Consider the following 21019-nt stretch of genomic DNA (forward strand, 5'->3'; position numbering starts at 1 on the left):
ACTAGTTTTCGTGGTCCGCTTGACCAATTAATATCTTTCAATTAATTAAGGTTTTTAGTTGGGATAAAAAAGTCAATGTCACGGACCTTCTGAAGGTTTTAATCGATAGAAAAATTTGGGAAGTTTTTTGTACGCAAACTTTTCCAGTGCCAAATTTAGCACCTAACGTATTATTCTACTTTGAAATTTTCGCAAACATAATTTTCATTTTTACTCTAAAACTTCATTTTTCTTATGTCTAAAAAGCCTGCTTGCTGCTCGAAGAGATCCGCTGAGATAGTGAGTGAACTTAAATTTTTTCCGGAATTTACAGTTAAGTTTGTTGGGTGAAAAATATGACCTTCACACCTCCCTCCTGGGGACAAATTTGGCGTAGTTTAAAAAAAAATCTTTTATCAAGCATGTCAAGCAATTCTGTGTGTCTGTTCTAAATGCTTAATGTGAGCTGAACCCCACCTTTTGAATTTGGAATTTGAAAAATGGCAAAAAGGAGAGAAAATTCAAAATAATTCAATTGAGATGGGAAGTTAGGGTCCGAGTAGATCGAGGTCATGAAAGCGCAAGTGGTAAAGCAGCGGCGTATTTAGCCGAAGATCGTGGGTTCGAATCCCGCTCGTGACACTGACTTTTTTACCTCAACTAAAAACCTTAATTAATTGTATTGAAAATGTTATCAGAAGAAAAGGATTTTTAAAAATAATAGTTTTTATTCGTCCGTGGAGAAGTTTATTTATGACCTATTTCATGCAATGTGGACGAGCTTTTTTGAACTTTTCTCTGTTGAAGGACACTGATAAATTATTATCCCCATATTATTAAATTACCTCCATATTTCGAATATGAAGAGATTATTTAAATATTTTTATTTATTGTTTTTTCAAAGTAATTGCCTAATTATGACCGATTATTTTTAGTAAGTATAGGCTAGACTATAATGGATTAGTCTTTTGCCTACGTCTGTCCTAGGGTGTGTTCCACCAAGAATGAGTGTATAGCATTCTTCTTTTTTTTCTGACAGTTTATAACTTTACAGAAGTGTTCTTAGGATCAATTGCTATTTTGACTTCCTATATTTTTGTATCACACCCTGCAGAAAAAATAGCATTACTTTGAAATCTGCTTTTTCTTCAGTCGCGGGCATAAACGCCGTGGGACAGCAATACAACTCAGTATTGCGGGTTTAGCATTACTTTACTTTTTCATTTGTTCTTCTATTAAAATACTGAACATTTGTAAATTTAGAGTTTAAAATCATAATAATATACATTATTATGTAAGCTCAACAATTATAAAATACATGATTATAAAAACTAACGTTGGTTTTATTCTTACAAACTGATTAAAGGCAGCCCATGGTAGAGTACATTCGACGCCTTTGGACACACATAAAACCTATCCTCTAGTATTAAAACTCTACCTAGGATGGTAAAATAAAATAACACATTGTATACTTTATTCTAGTATAATTTTTGTATAAACACAAAAATCAGGCGAAACATACAAAAAAAAAGTTAATAGGTGAAAATTCTCAATATCATAGGCCGTAACGATTATTTGGAGATCGTGAGATTAGGGCTGATGTGACGTAGGTTTTAGAAAAACATTTTCTTTATCGTGCCAACGTTTCGATATTTATTGAGATCATCTTCAGGGCCTGGGATTTATAAACATTGTTTAAATTTTACAAATAAAAGTAGGATGTGAAAAAAATTAATTTATACAATGCTAGAAATTTTAGAATCAATCAAAGTTGTTTTCTGTGTAGATGTGTCATTCTTGCGTGTGCCAGTGAGATATTGATGTTTTATGTTTATACATGTTGGATTTTGAAGGGGTGGGGAAGGAAGTCGGGATAGAAAGACTTTTTTTTTTATATGGGAAGTCGGCTTCTTTGAGGTGAAAGGAGCCGACAATGGGAAAAATGAGTAATTTCTGAGACAATGTTTCGGCTTGATTATCCTTTCAGGATTATAGACGGGGATAATTAAGGGAGGGAAAGCCAAATTCTTGAAGAATTAGACTATGTAGAAATGTTTGATGTGTGGAATGTAATGATAGTTTTATATGTTACATATATCTTTTGTGTGATGTGATGATGATATATGTATGTTATCGATATTGAATTTGATTAATAAATCCCAGGCCCTGAAGATGATCTCAATAAAGATCGAAACGTTGGCACGATAAAGAAAATGTTTTTCTAAAACCTGCATCACACCAGAATGCATCTCATGATATACAAATAATCATTAACTAACGGTCTCTAAACATCACACATAGGACATAACTTTCATAACATAAGTACTGTTAATAATGCAATTGAATCGGCCCAACATAATAGAGACTCTCAATTTTAGGCAATATGAACAAAATCGCTGTTTCACGAGCTGTAAGGATCCACCTAAAGGCCATGCTGCAAAGGAACTCCTGCACTTGCATGTTTTTTATTTAAAGCCACGAGCCCCCGCAAGAATGTACCTAAGCCCATTAGCAAGGTTGAATTTAGTCCTGAAGCCCTCCAGAATAAACCAGTACATATTTTCATCCAGTGAGAGGTTTGAGCCCAATTCACTAATGTGGTGACAGGCTCCAATAGCTAATCATCATAAAAACGAGCAATTCAGGTTTCGGGAGGAATATACTTAGAGCATACAGATGACCCTAACACCGACAATTGGTCAGTAACTGGAACATGCCATTGTCTTTCAAGAAAAGATGGTGGCTATTGCACACTGTGCCAAGGAGATTAGTCATAAAGTCGTTTGGGGTTGCATTAAGGTCATGTCAGATATTGAAGAAAACAACGAAATCACCATTCTTTTAGACACTAGGTTAAACAGGGGAGGACTATAAATTGTCCAAGGAAAATTCGAGTAGGACACATATCGGCCCTGAAGCCTATACCAAAATGCCAAAAATATAAATACACCAGAGAATGGGTTAAAAAGAAGTACTCGGTTCAAGCGGATTGTATCCCAGGAGAGAGATGCGTATAAGTCATTAAATCGCTGAAAATATCGGCACGACTACTAAATCTAAGTGTTAGGGACTACTGGAATGAGAGTAGGACTGCCGAGTGGATACGGCAGAATCTGGGGACATATGTGCAGACTCGAAGCAACAGACAAAAGGGTTGTTGATTCGGCACTGGGTCGCTTATTGTGTTCTTAAGTTACTCATACGCGTTTCGGCTTTTCCCAATCTTCGGTGAGACCTCGATGTCCTCTGGTGCCTATCAAAAGCCAAGGCCTAAAAGATGCAATCGTGAGTTTTGGGACCTGGTAAAAAACCTTAAGCTGAACGAACAGCTTTAGACAATAATGGAAATTGCACAGTAGGCCAATGGTCATAGATAGGACGTCTCTTTTTTAACTTTTAATTAGCTTTATTTTTATAAACATAAAACTGAGGAGAATCCTACTAAAATAAAACAGAATTGACGGAAATTCTTAATAACATAAACTGTAACTTTAAATTTAAGGATACTTTAGTAAATGTTTGGGCAATTTAACAGAAACTTTCTAACAAATATGAAGAATAATAACAAATCGGTATGAAACATGATTCTATGATAAAAGCGGGCAAAGAAGTAATGCGAAAATGCGTCCGTGGTTTTAAACAGGTGAATCTCTCGAAGCCTGTAATTACTCCCCGTTTTCCCCAGTCCTCGGAATTGGAACTCGTGACTCCCGGGCCATTTCGATCAGAAACCAAGGACCAGGGAGATAATTGTTGTTAAAAAGTAGCAACTATTTATTACGCGGTCCGCTCAGTGACAGTGGGCGTACGGGGAATTTCGCGGGTACGTACGCTTGACATATCTGGGCCAACGCGGACATGATAGCCCAAGGTGATCCGACGTCAATTGTGAAACTGAAATATATTCAGAGATCTTTATGGAAGTGCAATACCGCTTCTGAATACGACACGAGATTGATCGACTCGTAAACTCGTTCAATTTATCAATGCAAATCCATTCGAGTCAGTTTCATCTGATCTTTTGTAAATATTTTTATTAAAATCATAAAACAAAAAGCATAAAATACTATGCTTTATATACATGTTAAATAAATCATATCAGAACAAGATTGACTAGTTTAAAGATAAAAAGGATCATCAGTGGCTAAAATAATTAGGGTAATCAGAATTTGAATTAGACATGTTTTGACGAACGGTGAGTATCACCTAATCCAGGGATGAGAATCCGACATGGGCCCTGTCTATTTGTATTAAAGCTCCGGGGCTATCGATAAGCAGGTCATTTCAGCCCCGAACGTACAAATTATAAACTAAACAAACACCATTGTTAACTACACCTGCATGGCGATTAAGTCCTCTAGGTCTATCACTCAATACACTAAGTACATAGCTAATCTAACCTACCACTTACTTTGCAGATATACAGGAAGTATGGTACAAGACATCATAAATCGGCCAAACAATGTAAATAATACGTCAACGTGAATTGTCAATTTATCTCGACCTAAACTGGATCACAACCTCACCTCGTTATCGAAACTATCCCCATCCACGTCAAGCGCCTGATTTAGCTATATATGGCCAACTGCCAGTTCGATTGATGGACATCAGATTCTCAAAACAATAAAGTACAAACAATAAAGATCAGCCTCTTCGAATGGGCGATGGCAAAATGAGCTGAGCTCACCGCTACCTGAGGTAGGAGGAATGCCCGCCAATCCCGGATGTAAAAAGAACCGGCCAAAGAGAAGTGAGCTTTTTGCTCCGTAAGAGGACCTGAATTGACCAGAAGACACAGAGTTGCACGACTCGCATTTGCTCAAGAACACAACCATTGGTCTTTAGACGACGGTCTGCTGTACTTTTTTTTATCGATGAGTGTAAATTTGCTCTACGATCTCCAGCTGGGCGTGAAAGAGTGTGAAGAAGGCGAAATGAAAGGTACGAAGCCTGTAATTTTTCCCAGAGCCAACCTTTTCAACGTACCACAGTGATGGTGTGAGCGGGAATTTCAATGGAGAGTCGGACAAAGTCGTAGTTTTTTTTTTTTTTTTTTTTTTTTAACATAGTCTAAGAGAGATTTCTGCGAAACAAACGCGATAAAGCAATTTTAATTAAATTCTATATTTAGCCGTACTAAATTGCATATTCATTATGGTATATGCTGGGGAGACGCATATAAAAATATAACTAACTAATTTAAAAAAAAAATTGAAAACCATGTTTCACTGTCGTAAAGAGGAACCCTTCCTGCCTTTATTTTTTTTACCATAAACTTTTTCCATTATACATTTTTATTTTTCAGGAGGCTTCGTGAATTATTCAATAGAGGCAATTATATTGATAAATTCAAAAACATAAATTACAAATTAAGGAATCCTGCTAATGTTAAATATCCACAGCCTAAATATACACTTATGATTTTTTTTTTTTTTTTTTTAACGAGGGTTCGCAACAGCATAGGTCATATTAACCCTCGGGGTGCTGGTGTTTTTGAAAAAAGCCCATTTGTAAGTATGTCGGGTTCGATTGCAAGGCCGCTGGATTCGAACCCGAGACCTTTACCTTACAGTGATGAGCGCCGTGTCAACGCCTAAACCGTTGCGGCCACCGACGCCCCCAATTGGTTGTTCGTAGAGGGTCTTTGACGGCCATTCGCTATGTGAATGAAATTTTGGAACAATATGCGTTGTCTATCCTCGATGAAATCAGCGACAACCCTATTCTAATGCACGATAATGCCCGTCCACATGTCGCTCTCCTGGTATAAACGTAATTTCAACAGCATAACATCAGGGTCTTAGCCTTGCCAGCCCGTTCTCTGGACTTGAACCCCATCTAACTTTTATGGGATAACCTCGAAACACGAGTATGATCACGTCCATCGCTTCCAGATACAATCCACCATCTTGAAAGCACTCTTCGTGAAGAATGGACTAGCCTCCAGCAAAGAGACATTTCCAGATGGTATAAAGTATGCCGAGGTGTCTACGAGTTCATTAAGGCATGAGGACGATATTGAAATTTTAATTAAAAATCTAAAACAAATTTTATTTCTCCTTCTTTAATTTTTCGTTTTCCTTAACAATTTACATTTTTTTAAAACTTTTTTACACAAAGACTCAATTATTAAACGTTAGAAAAGGTACAAAAATATATACAAATCAAGTTATATTACAAGTGGGTGGAATTTTTTGCCTGTCAGTTTATATGATTGTTATAGTCTACAATATTTAAAATTTTAACCAATTCAGCGTTATTTTCGTAGGATTCGCCTCATTTTTGTGTTTACAAAAAATATGTCAAGTATAAAGTATGCAATGTGTTAATCTTTTTTACCATCGTAGATATAGTTTTAATAATATGTAGAGATAGGTTTTATGTTCCCGGAAGACATCGAACGTACTCTACCATAGGCTGCCTTTAATCAATTTTGTAGAGATAAAACCAACGTTAGGTTTTATGATTATGTTTTTTTTGTAACTGTTGAGCTTACATAATAACGCACATTATTATTTTTTTTACTCTAAATTTACAAATGTCCAATATTTTAATAAATAGAAGAACAAATCAAAAAGTAAAATAATACTAAACCCGCAATACTGAGATGTGTTGCGGTAAACGGCGTTTACAATACAACCCTGTAAGGGGTACCCCTCCTCGATTTTGCATTTTCAGTGACATTGCTTTTTTAATATAATTGTATACAAATTCTAAATGTATATGTCACTATTTATTATATTTCAATTAAAAATAAATCATTATTTAAAGTATTGTCGTGTTTAATCGTTTAAATTGTTGCGAAATTATGATGCGTAAGTTGGCTAGCTTGATTAGTTTTACTTCGTTCTGATTTGTCAATATGGCCGACTGCCAGGGCCGTACTGCTACCCGACGGTTGTAATCGACGGACTCGGCTCGGCGTGTTTTTTCCTCCAGTTTGTGCCGCTTTCGGCGAGTTTTTTCGCTTTTTAACCGGCTTTGACTCTTCGCGAAGAAAAAAAAGGCCGGAGCCAGGCTCGTTTCATGAGAGAAAATGACACAGTTTTTACCACCGAACCTTTTGGCGCTTTTCGCCCCGAGGGAGCCGATCCCGTTCCTGCCACCGGCGGCCAAGCTACCGCACGAAAAGAAAAACAGGGGATACCTCGGCGTGGGCACCTTCCTCGAATTCTTTGAGGTTTTTATTTATTTAATTTTACCTTATTCATGCATGTATTTCGTTATTGTTTTGTTCAATATTCATTTTTGAAAATTGACTTAAAAAAACAAGCTCTTCATAGCTTCAGGGTTTTGTGTACTTTCTCTAGATTTTCGTTGTTGCAAATAATCGATTAAACCAGATTATTTAAATCCTTCACAACATTAGATGCTATTATTACCTTTAAAACTTTTACAAGAGGCAAAAAAATAACCTATTTACTTATTTACTACGCATGTGAAAAATAAGTTTTTTTTCTTTGCCGGTCTCATTGAGTACCTGAAGTGCCATCAATAATGTTCATCCATATCCATAAAACTGGGATGTGAGGTTTTTACATATAAATTCAGCTGTGTGGAATATGAGTGGCTTTGGTATTTCTCCCTAGGCAATTCTGTGGTCTTTTTCACGTTTTGGCTTAGTGCTCGATTTTGTGTGAGATTTGGTACTTAAGCTGGGTTTCCACTGCACGAAAAAAAGTCACGAAACGCTATCTTGGGTTAACCATTTTCATGAGGCGAAACAACGTAAAGACATCATTTGCCTGAGAGTATGCGTTTATAACTATACAAACTACTGCATCGGTGTATGCTATCGTGGCGATTCTTTATGTAAAAAAGAAAAACAAACGAAGTTGAGTTGAATTTTATTATTTTTTATTATGAGTTTTTGGCCTCTCAGATGAGGCGGTTTGCTTGATTGAACTAAGTTGCCCGGTTGACTAACAACTAATTTACTACTGTGTAAAGGCTTTTTTTTTGCTGGTTTCACATCAGGCAACTTGTGAACTCAGCCTCTCTTCCCGAGAGGTCCGTACGATGTAAGAGAGGAAGCAGGAGCACTTCTTGTGCTTGCTCTTCTGCAAAAAGAGAAGCAAAAAAAGAAGGAAATCCAGTAAAGATTAAAGTGGGTTTATCCGTTGTTGTAAAATTGAGAAACAGGCACTTTTTCTCAAAAATCTAATCCTCTACTGCGTACCGCAAATCATTAAGTGCTTCATGCAATCGGATGAGTCAATTTCATTGATCAAAGTACTATTGTATGTTGTTGAATAATTACTAGGAAATGCATAGCAAAAGAAAAGTAAATTAATTTTTGTCATACAAGAAAGCCTGCACAACAGGTTACAGGGTATCATGGACGAGAGATCCAATCACATTATGATACTTTTTCAAAATTAATTTCAATTAAAATTCTATGAGCCCAGAAACAAAAACAAAAAAAACGCATTATGTATATATATCATGCTCCTTGGCTAATGTGCAAAGTTCATAAGGCCAAACATATTAATAGTTATATATGTAACTATTAATGCAGTTGGAAACATTTTTTCATTGCCACTCTTATTAATACAAAATTGTAATATTAGAGGCTGATATCAATATGCCGAGATAAATTTTTCTAATGTGAGAAAGAAATTGGAAATATTTTATGATACTTTTAAATATGTATGAAGAGTAAGGCTTAGTACACAAGGTGTGTTGAATCCTGTGATCACGTGTAAACAGGCTTGGGCAAGAGCAGTTCTATGATGGAAGTCAAAGAAGTCGTTCGTCTGTATCGCCGCTATAAACTAGGAAGATTCACTAATACTATGTTCGTTTCACTCTAACCAAAATTTTTCAATTGTTTTAGAATGTCAATTATCTCTTGATGATTTTTTGCACTTGATTAAGGGTGATATTTCGTCAAGACCTCAGTCTTTGAGGTATTCCATGCTGTCAGAGTTAAAACATCCATTATGTTGACATTGCAGAACAAGAGTTCATAAGCTTTGGACATTTTGGATCAAAAAGACATTGGAGAACAAGTTAAAAGCTCTAGACATTAAGGAAATTTAGAAAAGCTCTAGAACTTCCGTATCTTGATGCAATGCTGAACTGCTCGATGGTAAAACCACCTCTAAATCATTGGAATATGAAGAAAGATGTGATGTGATATAGATATTTCTGACGGTTGTGACATATGAAGGAGCTATAATAAATATAATAATCGCTACACTACACGTTCCACAATAGAGAGTTTTTTTCGATTAGGAGATCGGTGTCAACAAGGATTATTTCCCTAATGATGATCGAGAAAAAAAAAATCTCTGGTAAAACTCGTGTTGATCTCAATAGGCCGATTAGTTACTTTGTATCTTGACTCATGCGGTAAAATGTGCATAGTGGGGGGAATCTCGAATCTCGCATTACTATGTGTACGCTCTGCTTTGAACTAAAGTACTTCACTAATGCCTAAGTCAAAAGGGGTTGAAGACTATTGAGAAAAATTGTGACATGTAAAACTGATAGTTTGAACTTATTTTAGGATCCAACAGAAACACCACCGCCTAAGAAAGTTGAAACCAGGGAGGAAAGATTGGAGAGGAGACGTCGAGAAAGGGCTGAACAAGTTGCTTACAAACTTGAACAAGAAATAGCTGTTTGTAAGTTTTAACCTAGTTTTCTAATTACTTCTTCCATGCATATTTTTGTTTAACAAATCCTTATTCTTTTCTCAGGGGATCCTCACAGTATTTCAACAGCTACAGTGGACCCATTTAAGACTCTGTTTGTAGCTCGAATTGTAAGTTGTACCATTCTATAAATTGTAATTTGATCTCATGAATCAAGAATATTAATAATAATAATTTTTATTAGAACTATGACACATCCGAATCCAAGCTCAGGAGAGAATTTGAAATGTACGGACCGATAAAGAAGGTATATTTATTTAATATAAATGATTAAATTAAATATTGAAAGTTTGTCCATTTTGTTTATAGATAGTTCTTATTCATAACACCGAGAATGGTAAACCTCGAGGATATGCATTTATAGAATATGAACATGAAAGGGATATGCATTGTAAGTAAACATTAAGTACTGTTTATATTTGAAGTATGTCATTATTATTTGAAACATCCTTTTTATTTAAAATAACTTGCACTTATCCAAATATCATTACACCCATGTTTTATGCAGAAATTTAATATTGATATTGATGTAATTGTGGTGAATAAATTTGGGAATTGGTTGAGACACCATCAGGTAACACCGGTTATTCTTTAAAGTTTAAAATCTTCTATTATTTAAATTAATTAAAGTAAATATTTCGCCTAACATAATTTTCTTGTTCTGGGTCCAGTTTGGCGAGCAGTTGGCAACTAAAATGCCTTCTCGAACTCTGTGATATGATCACGCTTTGATAGGTTTGTATGTCTGGTAAGACCCAACATACAACAATTTTTGGGTAAATTTGATAGCTTAATATTAACACAAAAATTCATTTTTTTGATTAAATGAAAAGAAAAGAAAAAGTAAATTTAGAGAAAACCCCTTGATTTATTCAATCAGTAATGTATGTAAATGAATATCGGTTTTAAGTTTAAATGGTGGATACGAAAGAAGTAAAATTTTATTATGATTGTTTGGAAGTCATTAATCTAAAACAATGTCCTCATCCTGTGGATAGTTTTTTTTTATCACACTTTCTTTGGATTTGTTTCATGTGCCATGAGTCTTTTCATCATAAAACATCAGTTTGGTTGGTGAAAGCTGAAGTAAAACAAAAATATTACATATATTTTACTATGAAGGAAACACTTTTTTATCCCAAATAATCAAGCGAAATTTGAATAGCACAATCTTAAAGTACAGTTTTATGATATAAACTACCCCTCTGTCTTTTGAATTAAGATTTCTTTTCAAAACACTTGTTTTTTTATCTTCTGACATCGGGTCAGATTGATGTGCAGTATACGCTAGAAATAACAGTTTGGCTGGGGAAGATCTTAACAAAACACCCCTTCTAATCTTGCCAAATGCACAACATTCACGGGTAATCTGGCTTTTGGAGTTGTTAATTTGCCGCGATTTCTTCAGGAGTTTCCTCTCTGAATATTGTTGTTTAGGACCCACTTTTGGACACCATTTATAAATTTACATTTGGTCCAATTGTCTCGTTTGGTTAAAGAACGACCAGAGCGTTTTGTACCTTCCAAATTAAAATGCCTGCTTCTGAACCAAATGAACCATTTATGAACATTACTTCCTCGTATCGTCAACGCCTACACATCAGAAATTTTCCTAGATAACTGGGCATTGTTGATATACAAGCCATTGAGTGGCAAAAATGCACTAGTTTTTCCTCTATTTTAAATGAGCAAAACTTCCTGTAAAAATTCGAGATTCAAAAAACAACAATTCTTTTTAGAGTGTGTAAACAATAATTACTGGATAAACAATGTTTCAAAACACAAAAGGAATAAAATTGAATTATTGATAAACGTTAAGGACTTTATTTTATAACTTAATTTTAATTATTTTGGGTAGGTTTTTTATTATTTTATGCACACATAATATGGTTAATGTGGAATTGTTTGACAAGGGAACATTACAAGGAAAGCGTTAATATTATTAATACAATTTGTATGGATAAGGCGACAATTTTAAGAAAACAGTTGGAAAATCGGGCTGAAGTTTTAAAAATGTCTGAATTTCTCTGGCATATTTTATGTCAGAGTTCCGGAAATTTGTGAAAATGAAATTACTATATAAACTTGTTTAAATGCATATTAGTTGTTATTGGTTGCACACTGCTCGCAAAACGACTAAAATATGTAAGATATGCTTTAGTTGTCATCAACCAAACTAATAATTTATGATGCATGATAATGGCGAAGCTTAAAGGATGATTTTGTGTTAATGAATTGAAACACAGTCAAATCAAAGGTACCTTTTTTTAATTTAATAAAGATGTTATTAAATTTACCTTCTGGGAAGTTTATTTCAAGTTGGAATTTATTTTCAAAAATAAAAGTTCAGTAAATTGATTTAAAAAAAAAAAAATGCGCGAAAGTCGTAAGTAAATTATGCGCACCAGGTAAAAAATATGGTTCTAAAAATCAAGGAGTGGAAAGAAGGATGTGTTATTCTCCTGGTTTCTCAGATTCAAACCGAGGTTGTCAGTCATTCCCCCTTATCGGTAGGTACATGCATTTACCTTACCTACTTTAAATGTATTTTTATCATCGTTTTCATAAAAAAAAGTCGTTAATTAGACTAACAGAATGTTGGCAGTTTGAAAAAAACGTGACCGTAAGAACAAAAACATCATTGGGTTGGGCAAACCATGACATACACTTTTGGTTGTACGATTTAAATATATTTTTTTCAATAAGTGACTATTATATTAAATTGCCAATCTTTGTCACAAAAAAAATTTATTTAAACGAACCCAATGCAAACATTGTTAACATTCCGTTTATTTTTTTTGTCCCCTAACAGGTAAGTATGCCCGGAAATCTTAGGGCTTGAATATTATTTATGAAAAATTATTTATTATTTGTAAATAAAAATAATGTTATTTTACAGCCGCGTATAAACATGCAGATGGAAAAAAAATTGACGGAAGGAGAGTGCTTGTCGATGTTGAAAGAGGAAGAACAGTTAAAGGGTGGCTGCCGAGGAGATTGGGTAAATATCTTGAATTATTATTTAAACCAGATTTAGCGTACACGCGATGTTGTTATACAAAATCACAGATATCCCAGATCGAGTTTGTTCTAGTTTAAAATTAGTGATCAAACTGAAATATTTAGGTAATTAAATAATTAAGCAGTGGTATTCCCTTATTTTTCCTTTTCTTATTAATTTCATACACCCAGGTTAAGACTAAAATGAGTCAGCCTTAACATATAAATTACACTTTTTACAATTTTGTCGAGGGCACAAATTAATTTAATTTACAGGAGGAGGACTTGGCGGCACGCGAAGAGGAGGGCCTGAAGTCAACTTGAAACATTCTGGTAGAGAAGACAACGAACGAGAAAGAGAGAGGTACAGGTTGGAAAGAGAAGCTGCAGAAAGGGATAGGCCGTCAGGGAGAGGGGACAGAGAAAGGGATAGGGGTGAACCTAGGCGTAGATCCAGAAGTAGAGATAGAGACAGGGGAGATAGAGACAGAGATAGGGACCGGGACAGGGATAGAGAAAAGAAACGACGGTCCAGAAGGTAAATATCATCCATGAACGTTGGAAATTTTTAAATTCTGATTAACCTTACTCTGTTACATCAGTCGCTCGAGGGATCGAAAAAGGAGAAGGAGCAGGGACAGAGTTCCAGACGGTGACATTGAGGAAATTGACGAACGTCCTCCAAGAGACAGAGATAGGGATAGGGATAGAGGGGATAGAGATCGCGATCGGGAACGACGAGATAGAGACAGAAAAAGGAGGAGGAGTCGCTCTAAAGACAGAGATCGTAAAAGGGACAGGAGAGACAGAGACAGGGGCGATAGGTTGGTTGCTTACTTTTGGCTCTCGATTTTTTATTAATATGTTATAAAATACTTTAATTTTATTTTTAACAGGGACAAAGATAGAGACAGAAGAGATAGAAATGCTGGAGGTGATGATTATGAAGAAAAGGTCCGGATTAAAATCGAACCCCCCGACGGTAATTTTTTTAAACTAATACTTTTTACCCCAGTGCTTAAATAAAATGTTGTGCTTATGACTTTTCAGATTATCCTGACTATTCGGATAACCATTATAACAGAAATGTAGAAGAATTTAATGAAAGTGTAAAGTATGAAAAAGATGAGGATGACAGGGTGAAATATCTCGAAGATAAAAAACCAGAACATTTAGAGGAAAACGGTAGAGACCGCGATAGAGAAAGAGATGATATGGCGTTTGATGAAGAAGAAAACTATTAACCCCCGGGAAAGGGGAGGTTGTGTACATCTGATGGATATATGAAATTCCTTTAAATTGTCCCTTTTTAGCGGAAAGTTTTCTGTTAAAAATTGATAATTTATTTTTATCGTTCTCAATTTTTTAATGTTTATTCAGAATTACAATTTAACCCCTTTAAGTATATAAATACCATTTTTTTAATTTTTTTTTAAGTCTAGTAATATAGTAAACATTGCAATTGTTTATACTAATCGAATTATTCACTTCGAAAGGTTGGTACACTTTCTTAATATAGTTGTAATGCCCTTTTCTGAATCTGTGATATGCAGTTACATTTAGAATTTTTCCATATTAAAAACATTAATTAAAATTATTTCAGCTATTTATTTTAGTCCTTTGATTGCAGCATGTACCTGATTTGAACTCGTATTTTTAAATTGCAAAATGTGAAGAAATTTGAAATGTAACTGTCGAGCAAGATGAGGAAAAAGTCATATTGTGACATTTTTGGATGTATATAACAATTTTGCGCCATTAGTAAAATACTTAGGAGTTAAAGAGTTTTTTGAAGATTCAATTTTTGTGAATTATTTCAATTATAGTAAGATGAAATATGGGATTCTATTGCCTCTACCTTGTTCTTTATTTTTTATTTTATTATTTTGTTATGTCTGACCAAGTTTAACGTATCTTAAATCAGTTTTAAATTCATAGAGAATCCTAGCCATCCACGGGTTGAAAATAGGATGACTTGAAACATTTCTGATATCTATAAAAAATAATCCATACAGTATTTATTCTCTATTAATATAGTCATATTGCAAGTTACAATTTTCTGTTCGAAATGAAATGTACATAAATATTCTTAAGAGTTTTGAAAATTTTCAAGATCTAAATGCCTATAAATATACAAAAAGATTGACGCATTCTTGACTGTATTTTATTCTAAAACTAGCAGTTTGAAATTTAATGTAAATATTGACTTTATTCTTAAGAACATTAAAACAATAAATATTAGTTGCAAACAATTATGAAATTTATGCTCTTGCACAGTTTTGAATTTACTTTTTTTAGAAAGTATGTTGTGACAATCATACTAGGTAAGAAACAGGTTCTTTTAAATACACATCAAATATATTATTTCATTTTTATTTGTTCCTTTTTTTTCTCATGGAAAATTAATTTAACCATTTTATACCAATGTAATAGTCAAATTTTGTGATCTTGCCTGGCAGGTTTTTATTGTTTAACTATAGAATAACTAATATAACATTATTTTTGTTCAGTGGGTTGTTATTAACAATTTATTTTTTATCTTATTACGCATTCTATTTCACAGTTGGAGACAAACTCTTTAATAAAACCTAATATTTTTATTAATGACTAATATTATTTACAAATGAAAGAGGTATTAAACTACAAGGTCACTAAAGCTACTCATTCCATGTAGAGGGAAAAAAAAACATTTTTATTGCCATTGAAATAACTCATTACATAACGTTTGATAACATTCAATTTAAGGGAATGAGAATTGCACCATGAAACTAGTTAATCGATGTTTAACTGTAGCCAGATTGACATCATCAAAATTGTCAACTATACTAAAAATGTTAGGTTATCTGCATAAAGTAGAAATTAGATGTCATCAAAAGCAGATGTATCATTAATATAGAAAGAAGAGTTCTAAAGGGCTGAAATTTCAACAGTGCATTCCTACAATGACTCGGATAGACGCTAAGAAAGGATTTTTTGAAATTCCATCCCTTAAACTGACAGGCAAGAATTTCCATCAGGTTGATTTTTTTTTTCATTTTCTCCTTAAAAGAAAATTGTGCTCTTGATTTGTCTCATGTTTTACCAATAAATATTTGATTATGCTGTTTTAAATTGGGAATATCAATCAGACATAAACACAATCCTTAAGCCAAAACAAGGATAAAAGATGTTTCAATGATTACTTTTTACAGAATTTAAAATGTTTATTCAGTCTCATTTGAATTCTTGTTTCTGTTCTCATTTGAATAATTAGTTTTCATCTTTGTTTACTTAATTTCAATTTTTTAAACTTAAAAATGCCACTTAGTGCTGAGGATTTTGTGTGTGGTGTGGCACTTACTGATGATGGTCGTTCCATCAGGTATGTGGCTATTGCCATCAGAGTTTCCTACAAAACTGCAAGACGCTGTTAGACATTTTCCAGAAACTGGGTAGGGGGTCCTACCATAGAAGGGCCAGTTCTGGACAACCTAGAGTAGCAGTACCATAGTTTGACTGAGAATTTGTGAAACCGGCACCTTACTCTTGTTCAAGTGATTCATCAGCTCCAGGAAGTTCAAGGTGTCCAAATTTCTGAACAAACATTTGAAAAAGATTAAATCAGTACGGACTGATACATTATCATGCCGTAAGAGGACCAGAACACACAGTGTTGCACAGTTCGCATTTGCTTGAGAACAGCTATATCTTTAGAGGATTGATCTGTACTTTTTACAGATGAGTGTAGATTTGCTCTGCAATCTCCAGATGGACATGAAAGAGTGTCAAGAAGGCAAAACGAAAGGTACAATTTTTCTCAGAGCGAACCTTTTCAACATAGCTCAGTGATGGTGTAGGCGGGAATTTCAATGGAGAGTCACACAGACTTGGTTGTTCGTGGAGGGTCTTTGACGGGCTTCGTTATGCAGATGAAATTTTAGAACATTATGCATTGCCTATCCTCGATGAAATCAGCGACAATCTTGGATAATAATGCACATCCTTATGTTGCTCGCAAGGTACCTTCATTAGCATAACATCAGGGAATTAGTCTCACCAGCTTGTTCTTCAGACTTGAACCCCATCGAACATTTATGGGATAACCTCAAAAGTGAATATGAGCACTTCCTGCTACACTCCTTGTTCTTGAAAGGTCTATTTGTGAAGAATGGGATAACCTCCAGAATTCGAATTCTTTGAGATGTAATTAAGGCAAGAGGAGAAATTACGCGATATTGAAATGTTCATGAAAAATATAAAACAATTAAATCAAATTGTATGTAATTAATGTATACAAATCAAGTTATATTACAAGTGGTTTTTGCCTGTCAGTGTATATAAAACAGTTCTGTTACTGACGAAAACGCACAGACCAAACCACTGGATATAAAGCGTTGAACTTTTGCCAGTGCATTTCTATGACATGGTAGCCACTAAGAAATGATTTTTTGAAATAAAAAACAGTTCCGTGACTGACTGCCAGACAATGCATAGACCAAACCACTGGATCTAAAGGGCTGAAATTTCGACAGTACATTCCTATAATGACATGGATAGCCACTAAAAGGATTTTTTGAAAATTCCATCCCTATGATTAACAATTTTTTACCATGTATGGACCGAAGTGAACTGAAGAAGAGAATTTGAGAAATGATACGTTAATATTAGAAAGCCATACTAGGCCTACACGGCATTAGAAAGGTACATTAAATCATAGTCTGGCGAAGTCGCGGGTTCGTTTAGCTAGTTTTAATAAAAAAGGTCAAAAGAAAAGTTTTGGTAATTTATGCCAAATTGGTCAAGGTGGTTGGATATTGGTTTTTCTGTCCTTTTCAGCTGCCTATCTCTTCATGTATTTGCGTCAAGGAAGGAATTTTTTTTTAATGTTTATTTTCGTAAGTCCACGACTTGTTATTGAAAACGTCCTTGACCTTAAAATTAATATGTTTGGAAGGAAAAGAGAAAAAAGAGACTTCCTGTCCGTGGGCAACTCCTACTTCTTACGGTTTGGAGGGGAGGCGTCACTAGCGCCGACCCCTTAGCGTAACCCGTCGGCCGTCTTCCCAGCTGCCAGTGTTTGGTTTGCGTTCGTCGAGTCGCTCCTCGGTCTGTCGGACATCCGATCGCATTCGTTCTCATCGCACAAGGCGAATTTCGCACAAGGCGAATTTCGCACAAGTGCGCGCCCTTCGTCCATCCGACTCCGTGGCCAGGTCGGACACAAACGACCTCACGACTTTTCTTCCATTCGGATAATGCCCTTATCCACTTGTATGCTTTAAAGTGGAACCTTTTAAAACTATAAAACCCCTGGGAAATTTCTCATTTAAAGGATCCTCTTGTTAAAGGTAAGGACTGACCATTTCACCTTATTGTACATATTTCTTTTAAAGAAAGTAAACCCCGGATCGATTTTAGCTCTAAAATCGCCCTAGCACACGATGAAAGTAAACAAGTTCAAAGGACGTTATCGCACCGTTGAACAATAAACGTACCAGATACTATTTTCCAGATATGACAGATTCGATCTGCTAGTCATTAATGACGGTTTTGTTTATAAAAAAAAGAGTCATTCATAGCCAATTTAAACTATGAAACCACAGAAAGGTCGTGGAATTGATCATTTCCTGCCTGGTTTTATACAGTTAGTTTTATTATTTTCTTAATACTGCGATAAGATTTTATCTGATGTTTCTTTCTACCTTTCTTAAAGTAAACAGCGCGTAGTTAAAAGAGCTGGATAATTTAAGACGATTCGCAAATTTATTTTTACCTAGGGTTTCACCATTTTATGGAGTTTTTCCAGCCAAAGATGTAAAAATAATCAAGTGGCTTATATAAATTTAAATAGCCGCTGTAACAAATGTAAGTTATTTAATTATTACCATAACATCTTTCCCTGGAAAAACTCCAATCCAAAAACTAAAATCGTGAAACCTAAAATAATTGAAATTTCAACATCACCGATTTTATTTTTTTCTCTGTATGCTTTTTCTGTAACATTTCTGTGTGAATTATTTGGGTTTACGCCTTGTGGATTGCCAAGCGAAAATAATTCTCTCGGTATAACTAATTGTCCTAATTAAATGTACATTAATGACAGTAATATTTTCTACACGATGATTTCAGAACAAGTGGCTAATTAAAAATAAATAAAATATTTGATAGGTCTTTCTTCGGTTTATGACATAAACACATACAAAAAATATCGATATATTTTCTGGAAGTGGTGAGGATAATGAACTTCATCGTTGTCCTCAACCATTTCCTGAAAATAAAAATGAAAAACAACTAAATAATAAGGAAAGAAGAAAACTTGATATATCTATATAATTTATATCAACCTTCAATATTATGATTTTGTAATACAAAAAAAGAAAAAAATCAGGGTAAGGCCAAATTGGAAGAAAAGCACACAGAGTTCCTTGAGCAAGCTTTCGAGGACTTTATCTGGACTATTTTTTTATAATTTACAAGTTTAATAATGAACATTATTTACATAACTGAAACTTCTTTTCTTTCAAATTGCCCTTATCTCTCTGAAATTTTTGCTACAAAATGACTAATATTCGCATAAAATCAAAAAATATATATGAAAATTGTATTTTTCGTCTTTGTTGTCATTCTGTTTTTTCCCTTTTAATTATTCGTATTTATAGGCCTTCTTGAAGGTGGTTTTAGTAAATTGAAATTTTTTAACCACTTCAAGAAATTCTATAAATAAGAAAAATTAAAATTTTGTCTTCACAGATTTGTAAATTTTGGAAGACGAAAATTCACACAAATTTTAACGGGGGAGGGGTCTCAAATTGAGTCCGAATTTATTATAATTATCAATTTGTAATTTGGTCGTTACTGGTCATTTTAATCTGGGCTTTTCTGCCCGTCTTGTTTCTGCTTAATACGAAAAAACCCCAGTTCCTCGTCAGGATTTCGAGTACTTCATCAGGGATTTAAATTTTTTTATTAAATAATTCACAAAGTTAAGGTACATCTATTTACAGAACTGAAACTTATGGTTTTGGAAAAGTACGATTTTTAAACATAGATGTTCAGTGTTTATGTTTGTTAACCTTGAGAATAATTAATAATGGTTTGACAGTTATGATGAAAACGATTTATTTCTCGAAAGCTTGTCCAAGGAACTGACTAATTTTCTTTTCTTTCAACTTCGCCTTATCTCGGATTATTTTAATACGAAACACTAATATTTGTAAGAAAACAAAATATGTATTTGTAAATTTCGTAGGAAAGAAGAAAATTCACGCAAATTTTTTAACAGAGAGCCTCAGAAATAATTAACAATTTGTAATTTGGTTGTTATTGATTATTTTGTTCTTCCTAGCTGGGTTGGTCTACCTGCTCACAAAGGGAGACTACGGAGCACTTTTCTGGGTAATACTAGAATACTAGATCGAATAATAGTTGACAAAATGTACTTTTCAGTTGGCAGTGGTAGTTAGGAGACGAGAACATAAGTTTTCTGCCTTTGTATATGTATTTCAAGGTTATTGTATGAGTCGATTTAAAAAAAAAAGAAAAAAAAAGATCCTAGCAGAATCGTATAAAATGAAATTGATTATTGTATAAAAAATTAGGACCATTTTAATTTCATTTCGAATTTCAGTAAAATACTCCAGAAAATCAATAACAAATAATTTAGATTCGTTTTGAGCACCCTTTAAAGCCCTTAAATACGAATTTTCAGTTTTTTTTATTTTTTTTATTCGCTAGGGGTGTCTTAACCACATATTCAGGGTTCCGGGCTTAGAAATGCATAATTCCTAAGGGTCTTATCCAAAGTCAACATTATACAACCCTTGGTTTGGTGAATGTTTCTTCTTTCATGCTTCATCAATAATGTTAGTTATTATGTCTTTATAACTGAGAAAAATAAGATTGAAATCAATAAAAACACTTCAACTGTTTTATTTTTTATTTTTTTATATCCGGATCTAATTTATTCACGGAGGCTGCTATGTTTCATTCATAAAAGTGTAGTTTATATGATCCTAAACTCATTTAAAGACTCACGCGGATCGGTGGAACCGTTTCAAAGTTACAATTATTTTTGTGATTTATAAAAATTCTTCAGTGGAAGGCGAAAATTTTAATATAAATTTTTTTAACCAAATTTGTCTTCCGGGTTTTTCCGGGTGGGGACAGAATATAAACTTCGTTTCTTGGTAAAAAATTGTTTTAACATATTTTCCTTTTTGATTATTGTCAAGTTATGTTTTTATCTACGATACCTATAACAATAATTCCCGCGCCATAAAAAACATTTTGGTCCATCCTAAAAAATTTATTGTAGTCTGCTAAGAAAATTTCTATTTAAGGGCTGTAAATGTATCTTAAAACGAATCCAAATTGTCTGTATAAAAAAGGTTTTCCAATGTACT

At 34.1% G+C, this 21019-nt stretch overlaps 2 protein-coding genes across 5 annotated transcripts in view; both read left to right on the forward strand.

Annotated features, from left to right (window-relative positions):
* The first annotated feature begins 6832 nt into the window (after positions 1 to 6832).
* LOC106663135 (U1 small nuclear ribonucleoprotein 70 kDa-like) lies at positions 6833 to 15013 on the forward strand. Its single transcript, XM_014387734.1, has 10 exons — positions 6833 to 7159; positions 9491 to 9608; positions 9684 to 9748; positions 9823 to 9885; positions 9948 to 10029; positions 12538 to 12639; positions 12915 to 13176; positions 13241 to 13462; positions 13535 to 13620; positions 13689 to 15013. Exons 1-10 carry the CDS (start codon positions 7016 to 7018, stop codon positions 13880 to 13882), a joined length of 1338 nt encoding a protein of 445 aa, XP_014243220.1. The 5' UTR covers positions 6833 to 7015; the 3' UTR covers positions 13883 to 15013.
* A 2652-nt stretch (positions 15014 to 17665) lies between these two features.
* The window catches only part of LOC106661764 (carnitine O-palmitoyltransferase 1, liver isoform), a 32042-nt gene continuing 28688 nt past the window's right edge, over positions 17666 to 21019 (forward strand). For all 4 annotated transcript variants that reach the window (XM_014385400.2, XM_014385382.2, XM_014385391.2 and 1 more), the window contains exon 1: positions 17666 to 17965. The gene's annotated coding sequence lies outside the window, so the exon portion shown is untranslated. The remainder of the gene's footprint in view (positions 17966 to 21019) is intronic.

The sequence above is a fragment of the Cimex lectularius genome, unplaced genomic scaffold (genome assembly GCF_000648675.2).
Source record: "Cimex lectularius strain Harlan isolate CLEC.00 unplaced genomic scaffold, Clec_2.1 scaffold44, whole genome shotgun sequence".
Taxonomy (NCBI): domain Eukaryota; kingdom Metazoa; phylum Arthropoda; class Insecta; order Hemiptera; family Cimicidae; genus Cimex; species Cimex lectularius.